Genomic DNA, 19,598 nt, shown 5'->3' with positions numbered 1-19,598 from the left:
GGGGCTCCTCCCGTCCTCTTTTTTGCTTGCTGAAATATGGTAACCCTACTCAGGTCACAAGTATCCAAGGGCACTTGCCTGTGATGTGGTCTGTTTGGAGGGACAGTTAATTCTGACAAATACAACCTTAAGGCCCTCATGTCACTCCAGACCCGAGACCAGTGAGCAAAAGCCACCAAACCATGTCTACTGACTGGTGCTTATGACGCTCAGGTGGGACAGGCTGAGGTGGCTTTAGGAACCAAGGCAGCCTGCGATCCAATCTGGAAGGAACAAACTAGACTTAAACTCCTCCTTCATCTTTCCTGCAGCGAATCTTGTCCCGAGAATAAAATCCTGACTGTCGAATATTCCTGCACAGGAGCAGGCGGGACACCGGCCACATGCTTACGGTAAGTCATGTGCCCATCTGGAAACTCAGGATGGGAAAGGGGAGGCATATGTAGCACTCCAAGAATTTTGAAATTGGGGGGCATCTAGAAGGCTTTATCTTTCCTATAATGAGGATAAACAAACAGGTCACAGCTCTCAGGATAGAACGACTGTGACAGAGTGTAATCTAATGGTTAAATCCGGGGAAACAGGAGCCAGGATGCTTGGTTTCTATTTCTGGTTCTTCCACTCTCGCACCAAGAGCAAGTCCCTTCTGCTCTCTGTGCCTCAGTTCCCATAGCTGTACAATGGGAATAATAACTGCACCACAAGGGGTCTGATCCTGCATAGTCACAACGCCCAGGCAGAGCCCCAGCTGGTGTAAATCAGCGTTGCTCAAGGACTCCAGTAGAGCTATGCTGAGGGTCCAGCCCACTGACTGTGGAGAGTGTGAATGTGTGAGGAATGCAGGATCAGGGACTTAATTAGGGCGTTCCGGGGCTTAATGAGTTAATATTTGTAAAGTGCTTTGAGACTCTCAGATAAAACACTCACAGTATTATTGTTATTACCCAGAGCTTCTCCAGTGAAACCCTCCTGGGCATGAGTCGCTCTCTTCCCCAGTCAGGGCTTTGTGCACTGAGGTGCCGTGTGTGATCTATAGCCCTATTGAGATCACTAATCCTGTACCAGAAACAGGAGGTCTGAAGTGTCCAAACCCAAACCATGTGTCTCTCCGAGGCAGCTCAGCTGAGCACCAGATGTGGCCAGCTTCCCTCGGACCGGCGTCATCTCCAGTTGAAAACGGTCTGAGGAGAGCAGTGCTTGGCAGCCTCCAGTCATTGCAAAGGCATTTTTTAAGGCAGACACTCCAGCATTTTTTCTGCATCGCCAAGGGAATTCTTGAGCCTTTGGAGACTGGAGAAATAGAGCAGTGTGGAGTGTTGGGATAGAGCTGAATACGCCCAGCCACTCGCTGAAAGAGAGATTGCAGACGCACATGGCAACTCTGTGCCCATTGCACTGAATCCTTGGGTCTCTCTTTGGCTATGTCCACTCTTATGGTGGCGTGTTGAGTACCAACGTGCCGCAGTGAAAGGCAGGCTGCATCCCACTTGTCACTGCAGTGTGTGACTACACGTCACAGTGAAAGGCTCGGGAAGGGGTGGGAGGCAGCAGGACATTGCACTGCTACAAACAGCAGTGTAGACGGGAGTCACTGCTTGGGTGGGCAGAGAGCCATGTAGGGTATGTACCCTGGGGGATTCAGGCGTGTAGGGCACTCCACCCCCCTAAGTCGTGCCACACCATCTACATGCTATAGACACCCATGGGTGTGCAGTGTCCATACTCTACACGCCACCCTAGACGTACCTTTTGATCCAGCAGATTTGGAGTCGCGCCACCCCTGCAATACGCTAGGTGCTGTCCACACACACACATATAGAGAGTATATTCAAAGGCATCTGAGTGGTTTAGGAGCCTACGTCCCATTTCAAAAGTGACTTAGTGCCAGATTTTAAAAGGTATTTAGGTGTCTAACTCCCACTGAAATCAATGAGAGTTCAGAGCTTAAATACCCTTGAGGACCTGGGCTTTAGTACTTTGAGTTTTAATGAAAGTTAGCGACACTCTGGGCTTGTCTACGCCGCAGTAGCGGCTCAGTATAGACACAATCTACACTGATGGGAGGGGTACTGCCACCGGCATAGGTAATCCACCTCCGTGGTTGCCAGGTCGATGGAAGAATTCTTCCATTGACCTAATGCTGCCTGCACCGGAGGTTAGGTTCTCTTAACTAGGCTGCTGTGGATTTTTCACACCCCTGACTGATTTTGTTGGTTCAACCTAATTTTCTGGTGTAGACCAGGCCTTAGGCTATAGCTACACTGGCGCTTTACAGCGCTGCAACTTTCTCGCTCAGGGGGGTGAAAAAACACCCCCCTGAGCGCAGCAAGCTACAGCGCTGTAAAGCACCAGTGTAAACAGTCCCCCAGCGCTGGGAGCCGTGCTCCAAGCGCTGTAAACTAATCCCCTCGGGGAGGTGGAGTACCTGCGGAGCTGGAAGAGCGCCGCGACCACACTCGCACTTCAAGGTGCTGCCGCGGGAGCGCTCCCGCAGCAGCGCTTTGGAGTTTTGAGTGTAGCCAAGCCCTTAGGCTCTTAAATCACATGTGTAAATGGGACTTGGCCACTAGGTCACGCAGAGCTGGCTGACACTGGGAACTGACATCAGCACAGCTACATCTCTCAGGGGTGTAAAAAGCCACAATGCCGAGCGACATAGTTAAGCTGATGTAACCACTGGTGCAGACAGTGCTGGGTCAATGGAAGTTGACCTAGCTACTGCCTCTCATGGGGTGTGTGAATTAAGCAGCGGTTCTCAAACTGTGGGTCGGGACCCCAAAGTGGGTCACGGCCCCATTTTAATGGGGTCGCCAGGGCTGGTGTTAGACTTGCTGGGGCCCGGGGCTAAAGCCCGAACCCTGCTGCCTGGGGCCAAAGCTGAAGCAAAGGCTTCAGCCCTGCGGAGTGGGGCTCGGTCTTTGGCTTCAGCCCCGGGCAGCAGGGCTCAGGTTACAGGCCCCCCGCCCAGGGCTGCAGCCCTTGGGCTTGGGCTTTGGACCCCCTACCCAGGGTGGCGGGGCTCCAGTGGGCTCAGGCTTGAGTCCCCCTTCCTGGGGTCGTGGAGTCATTTTTGTTGTCATAAGGGGGTCGCGGTGCAATGAAGTTTGAGAATCCCTGAACTCCAGGGACAGGAGAACCCCTCCCGTCGCTGCAGTGAGTGTCCATATGGAAACATGACTGGGGCAGCGCAGCCAGGAAGATGTTACCCCCTGCTTTAGTTAAACTGCAAGTTATTGGGCTCAGTGTAGGAATCATTAGGTCAATTGCTATACTCTGTGCCGTGTAGGTCAGAGAACATATCCAAACAGTCCCTTCCGGCCTTACAAAAAATTGTATAAAGCTGTATCCGAGGCTGCGTTAGGGAAGGGGATAGCAGATACAGTCAAAATTGTTAGATTTCAGATCAATAAATGAAATCAATAACTACCATCCCCAAGTAGCCCTGTGCCAACATCGCTAATGTTATCCAGAGGAAGAAGCAGCATGTTTGGGACACCCCACAATGATGGGTGGGGCAAAGGAGAGGGGGAGGAGTCAAAGAGGACCCCAAGGCCTGAATGTCAGAGGGGTTGGGGGTGTGATCAGTAAGGATAGAGGAAGCGGGAAAGGTTAGGGAGGGAAGATGGGGCGATCAGTTCAGTCTCAGCAAGAGGGCGAGATGCGGATTGGATGGAGAGAGGCAGGTCAGGAGAGGGGAGGTAGAGTTATGAGTCACTGGCATAAAGACAGTGGCTGAAGCCATGTGAGTGGTTGAGATCCCCCAGAGGCAACGGGTAAAGAGAGAAGAGGAGGACAGATCCTTGTGGGACACCCAGGCTGAGGGAGGAGAAGACCCCACTCCGTGAGCCACTGAAGGAATGTGAGGTAAGAGGAGAGGAGAGAAGCACAAACACTGAGTGATTATGTGGAGAGGTTCAGATGCCTGTTGTGACTAACTAGCCCCCTTGCAGGAGGAGAGGCTGAGAAGTTACTATTGCAAAGCACAAGGGTGGAACTGGAGTGGGATAGAGTCGCCTCTCCCAATCCAGTGTTCTGATCTTGGCGGGCAGCCCCTGGAATGGACAATGTCTTGCTACCTAGTCTGTTGGGCAGACCCCTGAGGTTTCTGCATGCTGTCACCAGGGCTGGAGCGGAAATTGGAAGCAAGCAACCCCCCCCCCACCGCCTTCCCTGTCACTGACTGGATGAACCTTTGCCCAAGTTGCCTGCTGAGTCAGCGATGATTACAGGGCTGGCTGGGAGCAGGGCCAAATACCTTGCAGGGCCCTGCCGAGCAGAGCTTCCCCTGAACTCTTTCATTACTGCAGCAGCTGGGCTCCAGCATTTTAATTAGTGAAATTGTGCAGAGACACAGAGGGGGAGCGAGGGTGGGGGGGTTATTCCAGTGGGCATTTGCTGCTTCTCTCAGCACCGGCTTCAGAGTCACAGGCAGGGCTGGGCTTGGCTGGGGCTCCCCCCGAACGCTGATTCGGGGCATGCTGAATCAGCATAGCCCCCCCCAGTTGACATGCATCACATATTCTCGCAGTCCCCTCTTCAGCTCCAGCTTAAAGGCTGGCCTCAGCACCCTTGATGCTGCAATCTGGAAGAGCTGCTGGGCCAGGTCCTTGGCACCAGCCCTGCAGTACCCAGTGTAGCTGGGAGCAAGCAGCTGGAGCAGGATTTTTCTGCCAGTCCAGTCCCCAACTCAAGACAGCCTCACAGTTGGGTAGGGTTACCATACGTCCAGTTTTTCCCGGACATGTCTGGCTTTTCGGCACTCAAACCCCCGTCCGAGGGGAATTGCCAAAAAGCCGAACATGTCCGGGAAAATGCCGGCCGGGCACTTCCCCTCCCGGGCTTCGGCGGCGCAGGGTCCGGAGGCATGGGGGCTGCCCGAAGCCGATAGCGCTCGGGCAGCTCAGCTCTTAAACAGAGCCGAAGAGTCGGGAGGAGCAGAGCCGCCGCAGCCGGAGGCTCTGCTTCTCCCCGACTCTTCGGCTCTGTTTAAGAGCCAAGCGCTACGGGCTTTAGGCAGCTCCCATGCCTCCGGACCCTGTGCTGCCGGAGCCTGGGAGGGGAAGTGCCCGGCCGGGGGCGCAAGGTCCGGAGGCATAGGGGCTGCCCGAAGCCCAAGCGCTACTGGCTTCACGGTTTGCCGGGCAGCCTCCAGACCCTGCGCCCCCGGCTGGGCGCTTCCCCTCCCGGGCTCCAGCTGTGCTGGGGAAACGCTGGCCGGGGGCGCAGAGTCTGGGGGTTGCCCGGCAAACCGTGAAGCCGGTAGCGCTCGGGCAGCCCTTTTCACGGGGCTGGGAGTGGAAGGGAGGAGGGGGCGGGGTTGGGGCGGGGAAGGGGCAGAGTTGGGGCGGGGCTGGGGGTAGGAAATGGGCAGGGCCAGAGCCCTGTGGAGGGTCCTCTTTTTTTATTTGTTAAATATGGTAACCCTACAGTTGGTCCAAGGTGAGCTCAGGCAGTGACTGCATTGCTGGTGCACAGCAGCTCAGGCCTTGGTCCCAGGGCCGGCTCTAGGCACCAGCAAAGCAAGCAGGTGCTTGGAGCAGCAAATTTGCAGGGGCACAAGAATCCAGCATGGGAGCTGAGAACCAACAGGGGGCCCTGGGAGCTGTAGTTCCTTGGTTAGCTACCTGCCTATAGAGCCAGCCCTGGAGCAGGGAAAGAACTACATTTCCCAGCATTCCCTTGGCCGCAATTAACAAGAAAGGGAGTGGAAAGGAGTGTAGAACTGAAACCTCACGCTACAGCTTGCTGTAAATGGTAGGAACAGAGCCAGCTCTAGGTTTTTTGCCACCCCCGCACCTCAGCCCTGGGCTCCCCCCGCATCCCTGTGTTGCCCCAGCCCTGGACTCTCCCCCGCCCACACCCTCTGCTGCCCTAGCCCTGGGTTCTCCCCCCACCTGCATCTCCTGCCATCCCAGCCCTTGCCCCCTCCTGCCATCCCAGCCCTGGGCTCTTCTCTCCCCCCCTTGCACTCCCTGCTGCCCCTGCTCTGGCCCCCACCTGCGCCTCCTGCTGCCCCAGCCTGGGCTCTTCCCCAAAGAAAGAATTGGGTGGACTAAATGGACATTCCACTTCTCTATCTGAAGCCTAGCAAAGCAGGTACGTGGATCCCACTAGAATTTAAAATGAAAAGTAAGGGAGGGGAGGCTCTACTAAACTGGGCAGCTTTAGATACAGTACCAGGCACGTAGGAGGATTTACACTTCTGAGCCATGGAAGCAGAAATTGACTTTTCTTTTCCAGATTTAGCTAATATTCAGAAAGGGAATCCAGCACCTGCCTTCCAGATTTGAACACCCTCAAAATTCAGGAGTGCTCAAGCTCAGTTTGGGCGGCTGTTACTTCATTTCTCCCAAATCAAATATACTGATCCACTGTAACTTGCTGTAGAAAAAGTAGAATAAATTGAGCAAGAAATGCTTCCCAGTGGCATTTCTATTTTCAACAGCCATTCCCTTTTTTTTATTATTATTATTAAGTTTTAGTTTTAGTTTTTTAAAAGGAAGACGGTGATATTGCATTGGCAAATTCCCCATAGAAACAAAGAGTGGAACAAAAGAATAATAAAGGCACCTCAACTTTTCCTCATTTATGTAGGACAGTCTTATAATATGCATCCAGATAGCCTTCAATCACACAAGCTGAATATTGTTCCGCTTTACTGCAGTTCTGTAACCATATGGGAACCAATCCTGTCTGTTTTCTGTGCACATCGAAAATTCCTGCTGAATGACCCACCCTGGAAGCGAGTTACCAGTGACCCAGGGCTGGGGCCGCAGGAGGGTGCAGTGGGGGGGAGAGGTGGGCAGCCAAATTTTTTTTTGCTTGCGGCAGCAAAAAACCTAGAGCCGGCCCTGCTCGGTCCTTCTACCCAGGAGCGCCGCCAGCTTTTCTGCCGCCCTAGGCGGCGGAAGGTCCTGCCCCGAAATGCCGCCCCCCACAGAGGCGGCGGAAGGTCCCGCCGCCAAAATACTGCCGCGGTTGCCGCCCCCCAAATTGTAGTGTCCTAGGCGACCGCCTAGGTCGCCTAATGGGTTGCTCCAGCCCTGCTTCTACCCCAGCCACACCCCTGTGCTGGGGTGGCAGGAGGAGGTAGCATAGAGCTGGCTATACTGGCTCTTGTCCACACAGCGATTTCCCCTGTGCCAGGAAAATCTCCAGGTAATTGGCGAAACAGGCCTGGAGGCTGCTTTGTGCCACCAGACTGGTGCCAAGCTGGCTCAGTGGGGACCAAGATCTGGTCTTCAGCTAGGGCCTGATCCTGAGAAGAACTAAGCATCCACATCTCCCATTGGCACGTCTCCAGGTCAGACCCTTTCTTCTTAGCCTCCCAACTTTGCTCCACCAATAGCTCCCAGCCCTGCTTTAGAAAGACTATTCCTCTCCTGGAGCCAGAGGGCACTTCAGCCTCCACGTTCAAGCCAGCTCTGAGTGATGGGAGGCCTTGGTCCAGAGGGTTTAGCCAGGAGTCTCTTCACAGCTGGATTGTGCACGTAGCTGAGAAGGGGGTCAGGTGAAGGGTGAGCTCCGCTGGCTCTAGCTGCTCCCTAACACTATCCCCAAAAGAAAGGCCTTGAGCATCCTCCCCTTCAGTTCAGGCAAAAAGTGGGGCGGGGATTGGAATCCAACGTCCCTTCTCGATCCCATAGCACGTCCATATGCATTACCCACCGATGCAGTAGAGCAGGGGTGGGCAAATTTTTTGGCCCGAGGGCCACATCGGGTTTCGGAAGTTATATGGCAGGCCGGTTAGGGGAGCCTGTGACTCCACAAACAGCCAGGAGTGGCCCAGCCCTGCCCCCATCCGCCCCCCCACTTCTTGCCCCCCGATCTCCCCCCAGCCTCCTGCCCCATCCAACCCCCCTGTTCCCTGACAGCCCCCCCGGGACCCCTGCCCCATCCACCCTCTCCCTGTTCCCTGTCCCCTGACAGCCCCCTGCCCCCCATCCAACCCCCCCCTCCTTCCTGACTGCCCGCCTGGAACCTGTGCCCCAACCACCACCCCAAACTCCCCTGCTCTCTATCCAACCCCCCCTGCTCCATGCCCCCTTACCGTGCTGCCTGGAGCACCGGTGACTGGTGGAGCTACAGCTGTGGCACCCAGCTGGAGCCAGCCACGCCACCGCGCAGCACAGAGCACCAGGTCAGGCCCCGGCTCTGCAGCTGCACTGCCCAGGAGCTTGCAGTCCCGCCACCCAGAGCATTGTGCCGGAGGCACAGTGAGCTGAGGCTGTGGGGAAGGGGGAACAGCGGGGGCGAGCCTCCCAAGCCAGGAGCTCAGAGGCCGGGCAGGAGGGTCCTGTGGGCCGGATGTGGCCCGCGGGCTGTAGTTTGCCCACCTCTGCTCTAGTTTCCATAGTCATGGTGGTCTCTGTGCCCAGCTGGAACAACTTCTTCGCTCCTCCTGGCAGAGTCAGCTGACCCCAGCCCAGATCTCAGTACAGCACCCAAAGGAGGAGGAGGAGGGGTAGGGAGGTTGTGGCAGAGGGCAACTTAGCTAGGCAGCACTGTGCAGCCTCACCAGCAGAACAACCTTACTGAGATCGGACCTTGCCGCGCGATTACAGAATGGGTGGAGGAGGGGAATGCAATGGATCTCCCCTCCCTAGTTTGGTGTGACGCAGTGTGATGATATCCTAGGCAAGACTGTCCCAAGCAAGACAGTGAGAACTTCCAGAGTCATCACTGGGGTAGTCACAGTGTGAGCGTCGTGTGATGCTTTCATCCCAGAGGACAATGTTTGAAAAGGAGCCATCCCAATTCTAGGCAGAAATATAGCTCCAGCGAGGGGGAAGTACCGAATGACCGAGTCCAAAGGCAGAAAGTTATGGTTGGCTGGTGATCTGGGCTGGCCTGCACTAGCAAATTAGCTAGGTCCAGCTCCATCATTCAGGGGTGGGAAAATCCCTAAGTCCCCACGTAGACAGCACTAGGTTGATGGAAGAATTCTTCTTCCATCAGCCTAGCTACTGCCTCTTAGGGGGCGTCTACACTGAAGTGCTACAGTGGTGCTGCTGGAGCTGTAGCGTTTCAAGTGTAGGTACGCCCTAGGTGTGGAGCAAAGGGTGAGCTCTGGCACACATTTGTGCTGGGTGCTGTTTCATTTAGCCTTCCAATGACCAACCTGGAGAGGGCAACACGCTCTATTTGCAGCTGATTCTGAACTGGGGGTGGGGGGTAAACAGTGAAGGCCAAATTCCGTTCTCAGTGTGGACCCACGGTGCTGGGGGTGGAGAAGGAAGGAGCTGAGAAGGCCGCTCAAAGCCCAGCTTTAGGGACCTCTGTGCTTGGTAGCACACAGATGGGATCTGGAGAGAGGTCTGCTCCAGTCCTCCCTCCCACACCAGCCCGGAGGGGGCACCATGGCTGCAGCACCCATTCTTGAGGGGAGGCTCCGTATTCCCCTCGCTCGGGGTGCTGGGCAGTAGATTTACACTGGAGCATTCCCAGTGACGTCAATCAGGTTGCCCCCCAGTGTGACAGCAAAATTCTTTTGCCTGGCAGAGAATGCAGAAGAATGATCCTGTAGTTAAGACACTAGATTTGGACTGAGGGTTCCTAGCTCTGCCACAAGACTCCCTGTGTGACTCTGGATCCGTCACTTAGCCTCACTGTGCCTCAGTTTCCCCAGCTGTAAAGTGAGGCTAATCATGCTGCCCTATCTTTGAAGTGTACTGTGAGGCTAACGGCGCAAACGTTCAGGAGGTGCCTAGAGATTTGGGGGATGAGGGCTGTATCCTAGACAGACAGGCAAGCAGATCAGGAGCTCACACAATGCTATCTGCCTAAATGAGACCACACTGTAATAGGGGGATGGGGTTTAGAGAGCGGAAAGGCTGTGGAAGGCCAGGGTGTATCAACAGATAAACGCTGGGTGAAGTGCCCCTCTCTGGCCTGCACAGCTGCTCTCAGGAACTTGGCCTCTGTGTGAAGAACAGAACGCCGAAGTCCAGGTCTGCCGAGAGGAGAATCTTTGGGCAGGAACTCGGGGGGAGCGACTGGGCCAGTGAGGAGAGATGTTCAGGGCCCAGGCTGTGGAGGCACAAAGGGTTAAAGCCATGTGTAGGCACCAGTGCCAGACCTCGAGGTGCATTGTGAGGCTGGGGGGACTGGAAGGTCATTTTAATTGAAGTGTCTCCACAGAGGGTTTGAGAAAACAAACCACAGGCTCCTCCCTGCCCCCGACTCTGTGGGAACACGGCTTTTGCTTTTAATTGAATTATGCCACAGACATCTCCACTCTGCTGGGCTGGACCCTGCCTGGAGTGACACACCACAGCTCGGCAGTAGCAGCCCAGGCAGGGCAAGGACCCGGCTCAGCAGGAGGCGCAGAGAACTTAAAGCCAGAGCAGGGGGCGGGGCAGGGCAGGGGGTTGGTATTGGGCAGTGGATTGTTTCATCTACAGGCTGCTAGCACTAATCCAGACCAGGCTGATAAATAGCAGTGGGACCGGTCCAGAGGTCCCCAGCCAGCAGTCTCATTTTGACCCTTTCACCTGCACTCTGGTTTTCATTCCATGTTCCCCAGGAATGAGTTGATTTCTGAAATCTGTGGCCACGCCCTTCCCCAGTGGGCTCTGCACATCTGCCCAGAATTCAGATCGGCTGGCAATGCCGCCACCACCAGCATACCCCTCACCCGGACTGAGCCTGCGCAGCCCAGCAGCTAGGGTAGTGTCACTGACACGGATGCTGGATCACTGCCTCCCCAGAGATGGTCTGGCTATTTCCTGCCCCTTTCCGCATTCTGCTAGATGGGCACACGAACGCACAGCTCCCGAGGGGCTGCCGGCATCGCCTCCACCCTACCAGGCTCTCGCCCGCCCCATGGTACACCAGGGGTGGGAGAGCGGGGTGCTAAGGGGATGGGTGTATAAGAACAGGATCTCCTGCCTCTTCAGCTGGGTCCCCTCTCCAATGCAGTGCAGGATGAATCTCAGCAGCATTTGCCAAGTGTCTCCCCCCAAGGACTCGGCCCTGAAGCTGCAACCCCTGCCCCACGAGCTGCTTTGCCGAGCTCTTTGCCGCTGACCCATCAGCCAGCCGTCCCTCCCCCCATTCCATCACCCTGCACAAGAGGGAAACTGTTGCCCCCAGCCCACGCCCCCTGATGGCAAGAAGGACTAGACTTGCCCCTCCCCCTGTTGACTAGTAGGGTAGGTGCGGCCAATTCAGCAAACAGACCAAGCATCAGATCCACAAGAAGTCAATGGACAGTGTCCCAGGAAGGTCCTCAAAAGGCAGTGTGGTTCTCAGCCACGGGTACACTCACCCCTGGGGGTGCGCAGAGGTCGTCCAGGGGGTACATCTAGAGATTTGCCTAGCTTTACAACAGGCTACAGAAAAAGCACTAGCGAAGTCAGTGCAAACTAAAATGTCATACAGACAATGACTTGTTTATACTGCTCTATATACTATACACTGAAATGTAAGTACAGTATTTATATTCCAATCAATTTATTTTATAATTATATGGTAAAAATGAGAACAGAAGCCATTTTTCAGTGATAATGTGCTGTGAGACTTGTATTTTTATGTCTGATTTTGTAAGCAAGTGGTTTTTAAGTGAGGTCAAACTTGGGGGGTACGCAAGACAAATCAGACTCCTGAAAGGGGAACAGTAATCTGGAAAGGCTAAGAGCCATTGCTCAAAGGCATTTCAGCTCCTAACTTCCAATGGCACCTAAATACCTTTGAGGCCCAAGCGACTAGAGAGCAGTGCCTGTTGGGCCTTGTGACGGGGCACGCCCTGCTCCTGTTCTCTTTGCTCCGCACACGCACAGACCTTCTCTTGTGTAGATACCACGGTGCAGCTTACGCGCAGTGTTTCACCTCATCACCTTCTCCAACTCATGCAGGCACAGGATTTACAATGGCCTCTGGTTTTACTAGCCCTCCTCCAAAGGTGGGGGGCAAAGAGGTGACTCCACCAGAGAACTCCCTTTTGTCAGGCCTGGCTTGGCTCAGCTCACTGCCATCACCCTCCATGTACTTCCTTCCCCTGTGCTTTTATCCAGTTTCCTTATTAATGAGCTAATTAGCTCATTAGCTACTCCAGCCCCAATCTGAGCTGGTAATCAGCCTCCCCGCCAGGCCCAATTGGTTAACCAGTGACTGGAGGGCTCTTTCAGTTGCTGATTCTCAGCACTCTGTACTAGACAGCGTCCCCAGGGTCAGAGAACGTCCCTGAGTCACAGAGTTGGAATGCGCGGTCCTTATTCACCACTCTGGCCCTGTGTGACTCGTCCTGGAGTGCTCAGGGTCTGGGGAGGGACACACTTTTAAAATGCTTGAGAGAGAAATTCAGCAGGCAGTGCAGTCTACTGGTTAGGGCGCTGGACAGAGAGACTTGGGTTCTGTTCCAGGCCCTGCCACTGGTCTGCGGGGTTATCTTGGGGAGTAGGGTGACCAGATGTCCCGATTTTATAGGGACAGTCCCAATTTTGGGGTCTTTTTCTTATATAGGCTCCTATTACCCCCACCCCCTGTCCTGATTTTTCACACTTGCTTTCTGGTCATCCTATCGGTGAGTCGCTTCCCCTCTCTGCATGTCTGTTTCTTCTCCCCTCCTTTGTCTGTCTTGTTTATTTTGACTGGCAGCTCTTTGAGGCAGTGATCTCTCGTGCTGCCTGCGTGGCCAGCACCTCTTGGCACCATTACAACAGCAATCATAATGGTGCACATGTTGACCAGTGCCGGCGCTTCCACTAGGTGACCCTAGGCGGTCGCCTAGGGCAGCAGGATTTGCGGGGCGGCATATTGCCGTTCTCAGCGGAAATTCGGCGGTGGGGGATCCTTCCGCTCCGGGTCTTCGGCAGAAATTTGGTGGCGGGTCCTTCAGTTGCTCCGGGACCCGCCGCCGAAGTGCCCCAAAGATGCAGAGTGAAAGGACCCCGGGCGCCAAATGCTCTGAGGAGGAGCGCTGTCGCCTAGGGCGGCAAAAACCCTGTCGCCACTCCTGGTGTTGACTAGTTCTCTCCTGAAGCGCATCTCATAGACACAGAGATTTTAAGGCCAGAAGGGACCATCATGATCATCTAGTCTGACCTTCCGTCACGTAACAGGCCACAGAGCCTCACCCACCCACTCCTGTAATAGGCCCCTAATCTCTGAATTACTGACATCCTCAAATCATGGTTTAAAGACTTCAAGTTACAGAGAATCCACCATCTCCTCCATGCTACCAGTTGAGTGCGTCTGCTTCTGGGGTGCTACAAGGCTTCTCCCTTCCACTGAACCTTTCCCCTGCAGTTCCCCAGTGCTTGCAGCTGCCTCAGATTTCATCAGCCCCCTTTGTCCCACTGTAGTTCATGCCATTGCCGCGGAGGCAGATGCCAGGAACGTCTCTAACAGCCCCCCCTTGCGGATTGAAGTGGCTTTACGAAACATATTTCAGTGAAATCCCCTTGCTTTTTCTGTCACGTTCCCTGTTATTGCTGTGGTTCTGCAGCCCGGATGGTTTGCATGGAGCTTATGCCCTCATAAAACTCATCTCCAACTGCTGCTGCTCCCCAGGCCTGCAGCTAGATTAGCTTCCCTATGTCCCTGAGACAAATGGCAGCCCTCACCCCTTTGCACTGACTGGCACTTCCTGCCTGGGGGCAGGGAAGACTGGGTTTGCAAGATGATTGCAGTAGGAGTTGCACTGGGAACCTTCTCAGGATCAGACCCTTAGACAGCAGACAGGCTGCTGGTACATTGGTGACTCATGATTAGCTGATTGCAGTATCAGCAGGTTTGTTTGGTGGTTTTTGGGGGTGGGGCATGGGATCCAGTGCTAACTGGTTCCAGAGCCAGCGATTTAACTGGGCACCTTGCTAGTCTAACTGGTTTCTGCACCAGCTGATGGAGCTAGGCAAGGATCATTCCCTGCTTCTCTGTTCACCATTTTTAAAGTGCCCATCACCATAGAACAGAGGCACAAAGGGCCAAATTCATCCTGGCACTGGAGGGGCGCTCAGCACACAGACCCGGAGGGGGTGGTGGGGAAAGGTGGTAAGGTGCCTCCCCTATACTGAAGTTGCTAGGGGGTCCGTTTGGCTCTGGCCCAGGGCAGATCAGCCCCAAGACCTGCCCTCACTTGTGTCTGGCCTCTAAGGACCATTGCAACAGCTGGGAATAGCCAGTGCACAGGAATACATTGGCCATGACCCCTCTCTCCAACATGCCCTGGTACCAGAGACTCACGTCAGGGAATGGCCTAGACACCCCCCCCACACCACCCGCTATGGACTCTGCCAGGGTTTCCCCGATATAGGGGGAATTCCCCAGAGCAGCAAATCCAGCTGGTTTAAGGACCCTGGCACAGGGTGGTCTGGACTCTTATCCCCCCTGCATGGGGATTCAATTGACTTTCTTAACCAGATTCTCCCATCCTCGTTCTGTTCCCAGGGCCGCATCTCCCCGCTTCCCGTCTGGAGCACTAAGCTGACATTGGCTGGTGGTCTCTGCTCTACTTCCCTGCTCTCTCCCTAGAGGGCCGGGATCGCTCTGTCTCGTCTCTGAGCCCCGGCTCCACAGCAGTTCCCAGACAGTAGCAGCTGCCTCTGTGCCAATCTGTTCCCACGAGGTCACCGCTGCCCTGCTTCTAGCATCAGACAGAGGAAACTTACATACCCCTGGGCTCTCTCTCTCTCATTAGAAGCATCCACCCGCCATGCAGAGGTGGTGGTGATGGATGTACTTCCCACTTCCCCTGCCACTGATCTCCCATTCCCTTTCACCCAGCCCACTGTGAAATAGACATCAGGAGAGAAATTGCATTGGGGGTGATGCTACTGCCTGTAGCAGCAAGGGAAACAAACCTCCAAGCTGGGATTTTTTCTTTCACAGGTATTAGCCAGCACATCAGCCCAAATGAATAAGGCCTACCAAAGTGGGTGGTGCAGAGGAAAGCAAAGCAAAGGAGTTATGTGGGGCAGGGGCAGGGGGGTGCGGAGTGAAGATCTAAGATACTCCAGGACAAGCCTCTGCTAGACCGGGCTAAATAAGTGGGGGGGAGTTGAAATTGTTGTTAGTCTCCAGCATCAAGGCCCCCCTCTTTCAGAGCCAGGTAGCCTAAGTCTGACCTAACTCCCGCTGGCTTTACAGCAGTGCGGTGCCATTGACTTCCCTGGAACCAAGTTTACATGCAGACGAGTGGGAGCAGAACGCAGCCCAGTGTTTGGCTGGCTGCAGACTCAGGCAGGCAGCACCACACCCCCAAAAGGTTTTCTCTGCAAGCAGAGGGGTGGGAAACTTTGTTTTAAACTAAAGCTTAAATAATGGAGGGAAGGAGCCAAGTGAGAGGGTGGCTGACTGTCCTCCCTCCTCTAAAGCGGTAAATGGGGGGTATGGAGTGGGTAGCAGAGGGATGGGAGATCTAGGCCCTCTGCCCACACATCCTGGCCAGCTCTCCCTTTGTGCAGCCCTAGAGAGTGAAGCAGGCCCAGTAGCTGGACGGCCATTGCTCCCCAGCCCCCACCTGAGGGGCAGGAAGGCAGAACATGCAGCAGGAGCTAGTGTTGTTTCAGGCTCTGGGGGTGTTGCTCCCCCCTATCTCCTCCCCCTCCCATGCCTGGTTTAGTTTGCTTTAGATCTCAAAGCACTTTACCAAGATGGGAGGTGTTATCCCCCTTTTAAAGACTGGGAAACTGAGGCACAGAGAGGGGAAGGGGCTTTTGCGTAAGGTTACAGAGTGAGTCAGTGGCAGAGCCAGGAATAGAGGAACCCAAAGGGCCTGGCTCTCGGGCCTGTGCTCTAACCCCTGGCACAGACTGCCTCCGACTGCAATGGCCCCACTTCTGTACTCCCACATGCCCCCTCTGCCCCCTGCTCTTTCACCAGCTGCTTTACGTCCTTTGTCACTGTCAGAGTCCCACTTCAGCCCCCAGCAGTTCTGTGACCTGGCTAGGGGAGGGGATCCAGTAACTTTACCCAGCATGGGGCAGAAAATTCATGGTGAGGCTAATTAAGCTTAGAAAGGAAAATGTGACGCACGGCAACAGGGGCAGATATGGGTGTAAAACAAACAAACCAGAGACATGAGCAAAGCTGCCCTCTGATGAAAGAAAAGTGAAAGGCGTGAGACAGGGCCTCCCCAGCACCCCGCTCCAGCAAGAAAACAAACTGCTCAGATACAGCCCGAGGAAGAGGTTGGCAGCTCCAAGCCAAAATGCCTTTCTCCAGGGAAATCACACCTGGGAGCAGGAAAGTGACAGCTCTCCCTGGTGGGCAGCACAGGAAGCTAAACATACTGCAGTCCCAGTCTCCCCCAGCAGGAGGTGCTGCAGAGAATTGCATAGCAGCTAACCCAGCTATTCTCTCAACGGGAAAGGCTACATAAAACAGAGGCCAATGATCATGTACATGATGCTCTGACTGGTCTGGGGAGTGCAGTGCTGAGAACCAAGCAGGAAAGGGAGGGCAGGTCGGTGGAGAGCGCTAATGCTAGAGAGCTGAATGCTGGGCAGCTCTCTGCAGCCCCTGCTCTGGTCTCCATCACCAGCTCTGGTTGGCACAGCCTGCCACCTGCCCAAATCCCAGAGCAGGACACGGCATAGAGCCCTGCAACCTGACCCAAAGGCAACAGGACCCGGCTACAAGTGTCAGGTCCGCACCAGGTGGGACAACAACCAGATTCTTTCAAGGCCAGGCTGGCTCGCGTCCTCCTGCCCATGGGGTCAGTGTGGCAGTGCCGACTGGTCAGGGTGAGATGGGTCAAAACAATACAATTGAAGCATTTTGACTTTATCAAAATGTTTCGTGTTGATAAAGGTCTAAATGAAACATTTCTACCTTATCGAAACAGCATTTCAATCATTTCCCCTTGAAAATTCACCAAAAATGAGACAGTCCCAGGAAACATTTTGATTTAGTCAAATCAGCTTTTGCCAAACAGGGACAGACGTTCCCACAGAAGCTTTTCTACTGTCTCTAGTTTTAGCGCTGGCTCCGTTCTTGGCTCCCTCTCTCCTGGGGCTGAACACTTCCTCCGGCGCAGAGAGCAGAGTTAAAAGCAGGCGGCCTCGTTCCAAACCTTGCCGGCGTGTAGTCCGTCAGGACGCCGCTCCACACAGACGTGTCTCATGTTGACAGCCTGCCCCAGCTTTAATGAAAGCACCAAGGGCGGTGGACAGATTTCCCTTCTCAGCACATGGCTTCTGTAGACATCAACATTAAATTCGGCTAGAGCCTGGGGTACCATCCGCTCTTGCTTATTCTCCAGCCAACCCATTCTTCCCCTGGGGAAGCAGTGCCCCATCACTAAAAGGCCCAGTCTTCAGAGAAATTAGCTTCTTCAGAGCAGCACGCTTGTGGCAGGTCAGACTCCAGCTTCAACGCCCTGCCAGTGCTGGGAACCCATCTTTGCTCCCCATAGTGCCCGGTTACACTCAATGCCATTGTGTTCTTGTTCGCCCGTCCCTTCTAGGGCTTGAGACATGGCTTCAGGAGACTAGGGGCTCAGTCTGCAGTGGAAGGTTTTTAAACTGTCAGTGAATCCCTTATTGCTGCATAACTATCAACCGCTGAGTGCGTGGGAAGGGGAGTCGGACTCCTGGGTTCTTATTCTTGACTCTGCGACTGATCGCCTGCGTGACTATAGGCAGGTCACGTCACTGCTCCAATCCTCGTTTCCTAGGGGGCTGGGGCCATGGGATCAGAGCCAGCAGAGGCACAGACTCACAGTGGGTCAACAGCCTTTCTTGGGAGCCTCACAATGCCAGAAGTAACATGGAGGGTGGCCTCAGTGGAGACCCAGATTTGGAGAAGTTTGCAGGGCCAGACAGAGAGGGCAGAGACACAGCAGGGGAGGGGCAGGGAGAGAGAGATGGTAGATGTCCCGCTGGCTCCTCCTCCATGCTGTTTTTATTAACTAGAGTGCAGCAGAGCTAAGGGGACAGCATACATCAGAGGTGGCTTCCAGCATGCTCCATTTCCTGGTTCCAGCACAGTTGCCAGGGCAGGGTCAGCTGGGTGGCTTGAAAGAAAGGGCAGTGCTTTGGGCACCTGGCTGATCCCGCCTCTTGCACCCCTTCAACAAGGCCTCTGCTGAGGCCAGTCAGCAGATTCCACCCTCCGGGTTTTGCTTCAAACACAGAGATTGGTAGATACAAGAGACACCGTGGTGGTGCTGCCCCCTTGTGGTACAGTGTGTGACTGCCTCCCTCTTTGGGGGTACAAAGGGGAGGGAACAATCAGTCCAGCTATGAATACATTTGGAAAGGTCCCGAAAAAAAAATCCTATGCACGGGCTCCTCAGAAACAGCTGTGGTGCAGGTATCCAACAAAGTGATCCGATGTCATCCTCAGGCTCCAGCGTCAGCAAAAGTCAAGGCGGGAGAAAGATGAAGGCACAGGGGACAAGTGGGCCCAATGCTTGTAAAGCACTTCAGGGCTGAAGCTGTTCTGTAACTACTAGAGAAGTAGCATGGTCCAGTGGATAATGCACTGGTTTGGGACTCAGGAGATCTGGGTTCTAATTCCAGCTCTGGCACTGACTTTGTCCCCTTTGTCTGGCTTGTCTATTTGGATTGTAAATTCTTTGTGGCTCAGTGCCTAGCACAACGGGGCCCTGATCTCAGTTGCTGGGGTACAGATAATAAGCAATGTAAGGAATTCTAGATTATAATCTCACAGAGATGTAAATGATAGAATCAGGCCCAAATCCTAGAGTCCACATTTCAGGCTTGTAAATTGCAATGCCTGAATGAGGTCCTCAGCATTCAGCCAAGACCCTAAAACGGCTGATGCATGGCCCTGAGTCATTCCTTTCATTGGCACGTCTCCATTGATTTCAGCGATGTGACACTGGCCTCATGCCGGAGCGATGCAGTGGGGAATCTGGCCCTGCTTGTTTCTGGGAGGTCTCCCAATTGCTTGTGACAGAAGCGAACTGCTTTTGGGCTGACGTTTGTTAGTCTCACGTTGATTCTGAAGCTGGCAAGTGGCCCACAATGCGGCCTCCAGTGCTCACGTTACATTTTCAAACAAGCCCCTCTGTGTTTTCTCCCAGGCTGCCCCTCACTTGCGGGAGGAGCTCCTCGTAAACATCAGCAAAGCCACCTCAGCCTCCTTCCAGTCTCACCTCAAACCTAGGGTTACCATATTTTGAGCCTCCAAAAGGAGGACACTCCACGGGGCCCCGGCCCCGCCCCAGCTCCGCCCCCTCCCCTGCTTCCTGCGAACATTTGATTTGCAGGAAGCCTGAAGCAGGTAAGGGGAGTGTGGGGGGAGGAGGCACGGCCCAGTCTGGCCCCCCCCGGCGTCTCCAGCCTGGGTCGGCTTGGGCCCTCGGGTGCCGGCCCCGGGCCCGGCCGAGCACCCCCGGCCCGCTCAGCGGCCCTCGGCCCCACCGGCGCTCAGCTCCGCCGGCCCCCGGCGCTCGGTCCTCGGCGCCCCCGGCACCGCCAACCGCCGGTGCTTGGCGCCCCCGGCACCGCCGATTGCCAGCCCTCGGCGCCCCCGGCCCTGCCGACCGCCGGCCCTCGGCGCCCCCGGCCCCCGGCACCGCTGACCGCCCGCCCCCGGCCCCCCCCGCCCCCGGCCCCGCCCCCCCTCGGCCCCCCTGGCCCCCCGCCCCCCACCGCCAGCCCCCCCCCCCGCACCGCCCGCCCCCCCTG

The 19,598-nt window shown here is 55.1% G+C and overlaps 1 protein-coding gene across 1 annotated transcript in view; it reads left to right on the top strand.

The window, feature by feature from the left end:
- Positions 1 to 19,598, top strand: part of LOC117884432 (collagen and calcium-binding EGF domain-containing protein 1-like) — a 35,954-nt gene that overhangs the window by 5,221 nt on the left and 11,135 nt on the right. Inside the window, exon 2 of the mRNA XM_034784826.1 lies at positions 312 to 392. Within this exon, the coding sequence (XP_034640717.1) occupies positions 312 to 392 (81 nt within the window). The remainder of the gene's footprint in view (positions 1 to 311; positions 393 to 19,598) is intronic.

The sequence above is a fragment of the Trachemys scripta genome, chromosome 10, assembly GCF_013100865.1.
Source record: "Trachemys scripta elegans isolate TJP31775 chromosome 10, CAS_Tse_1.0, whole genome shotgun sequence".
Taxonomy (NCBI): Eukaryota; Metazoa; Chordata; order Testudines; family Emydidae; genus Trachemys; species Trachemys scripta.
This window is presented reverse-complemented; position numbering and strand designations above follow the sequence as displayed.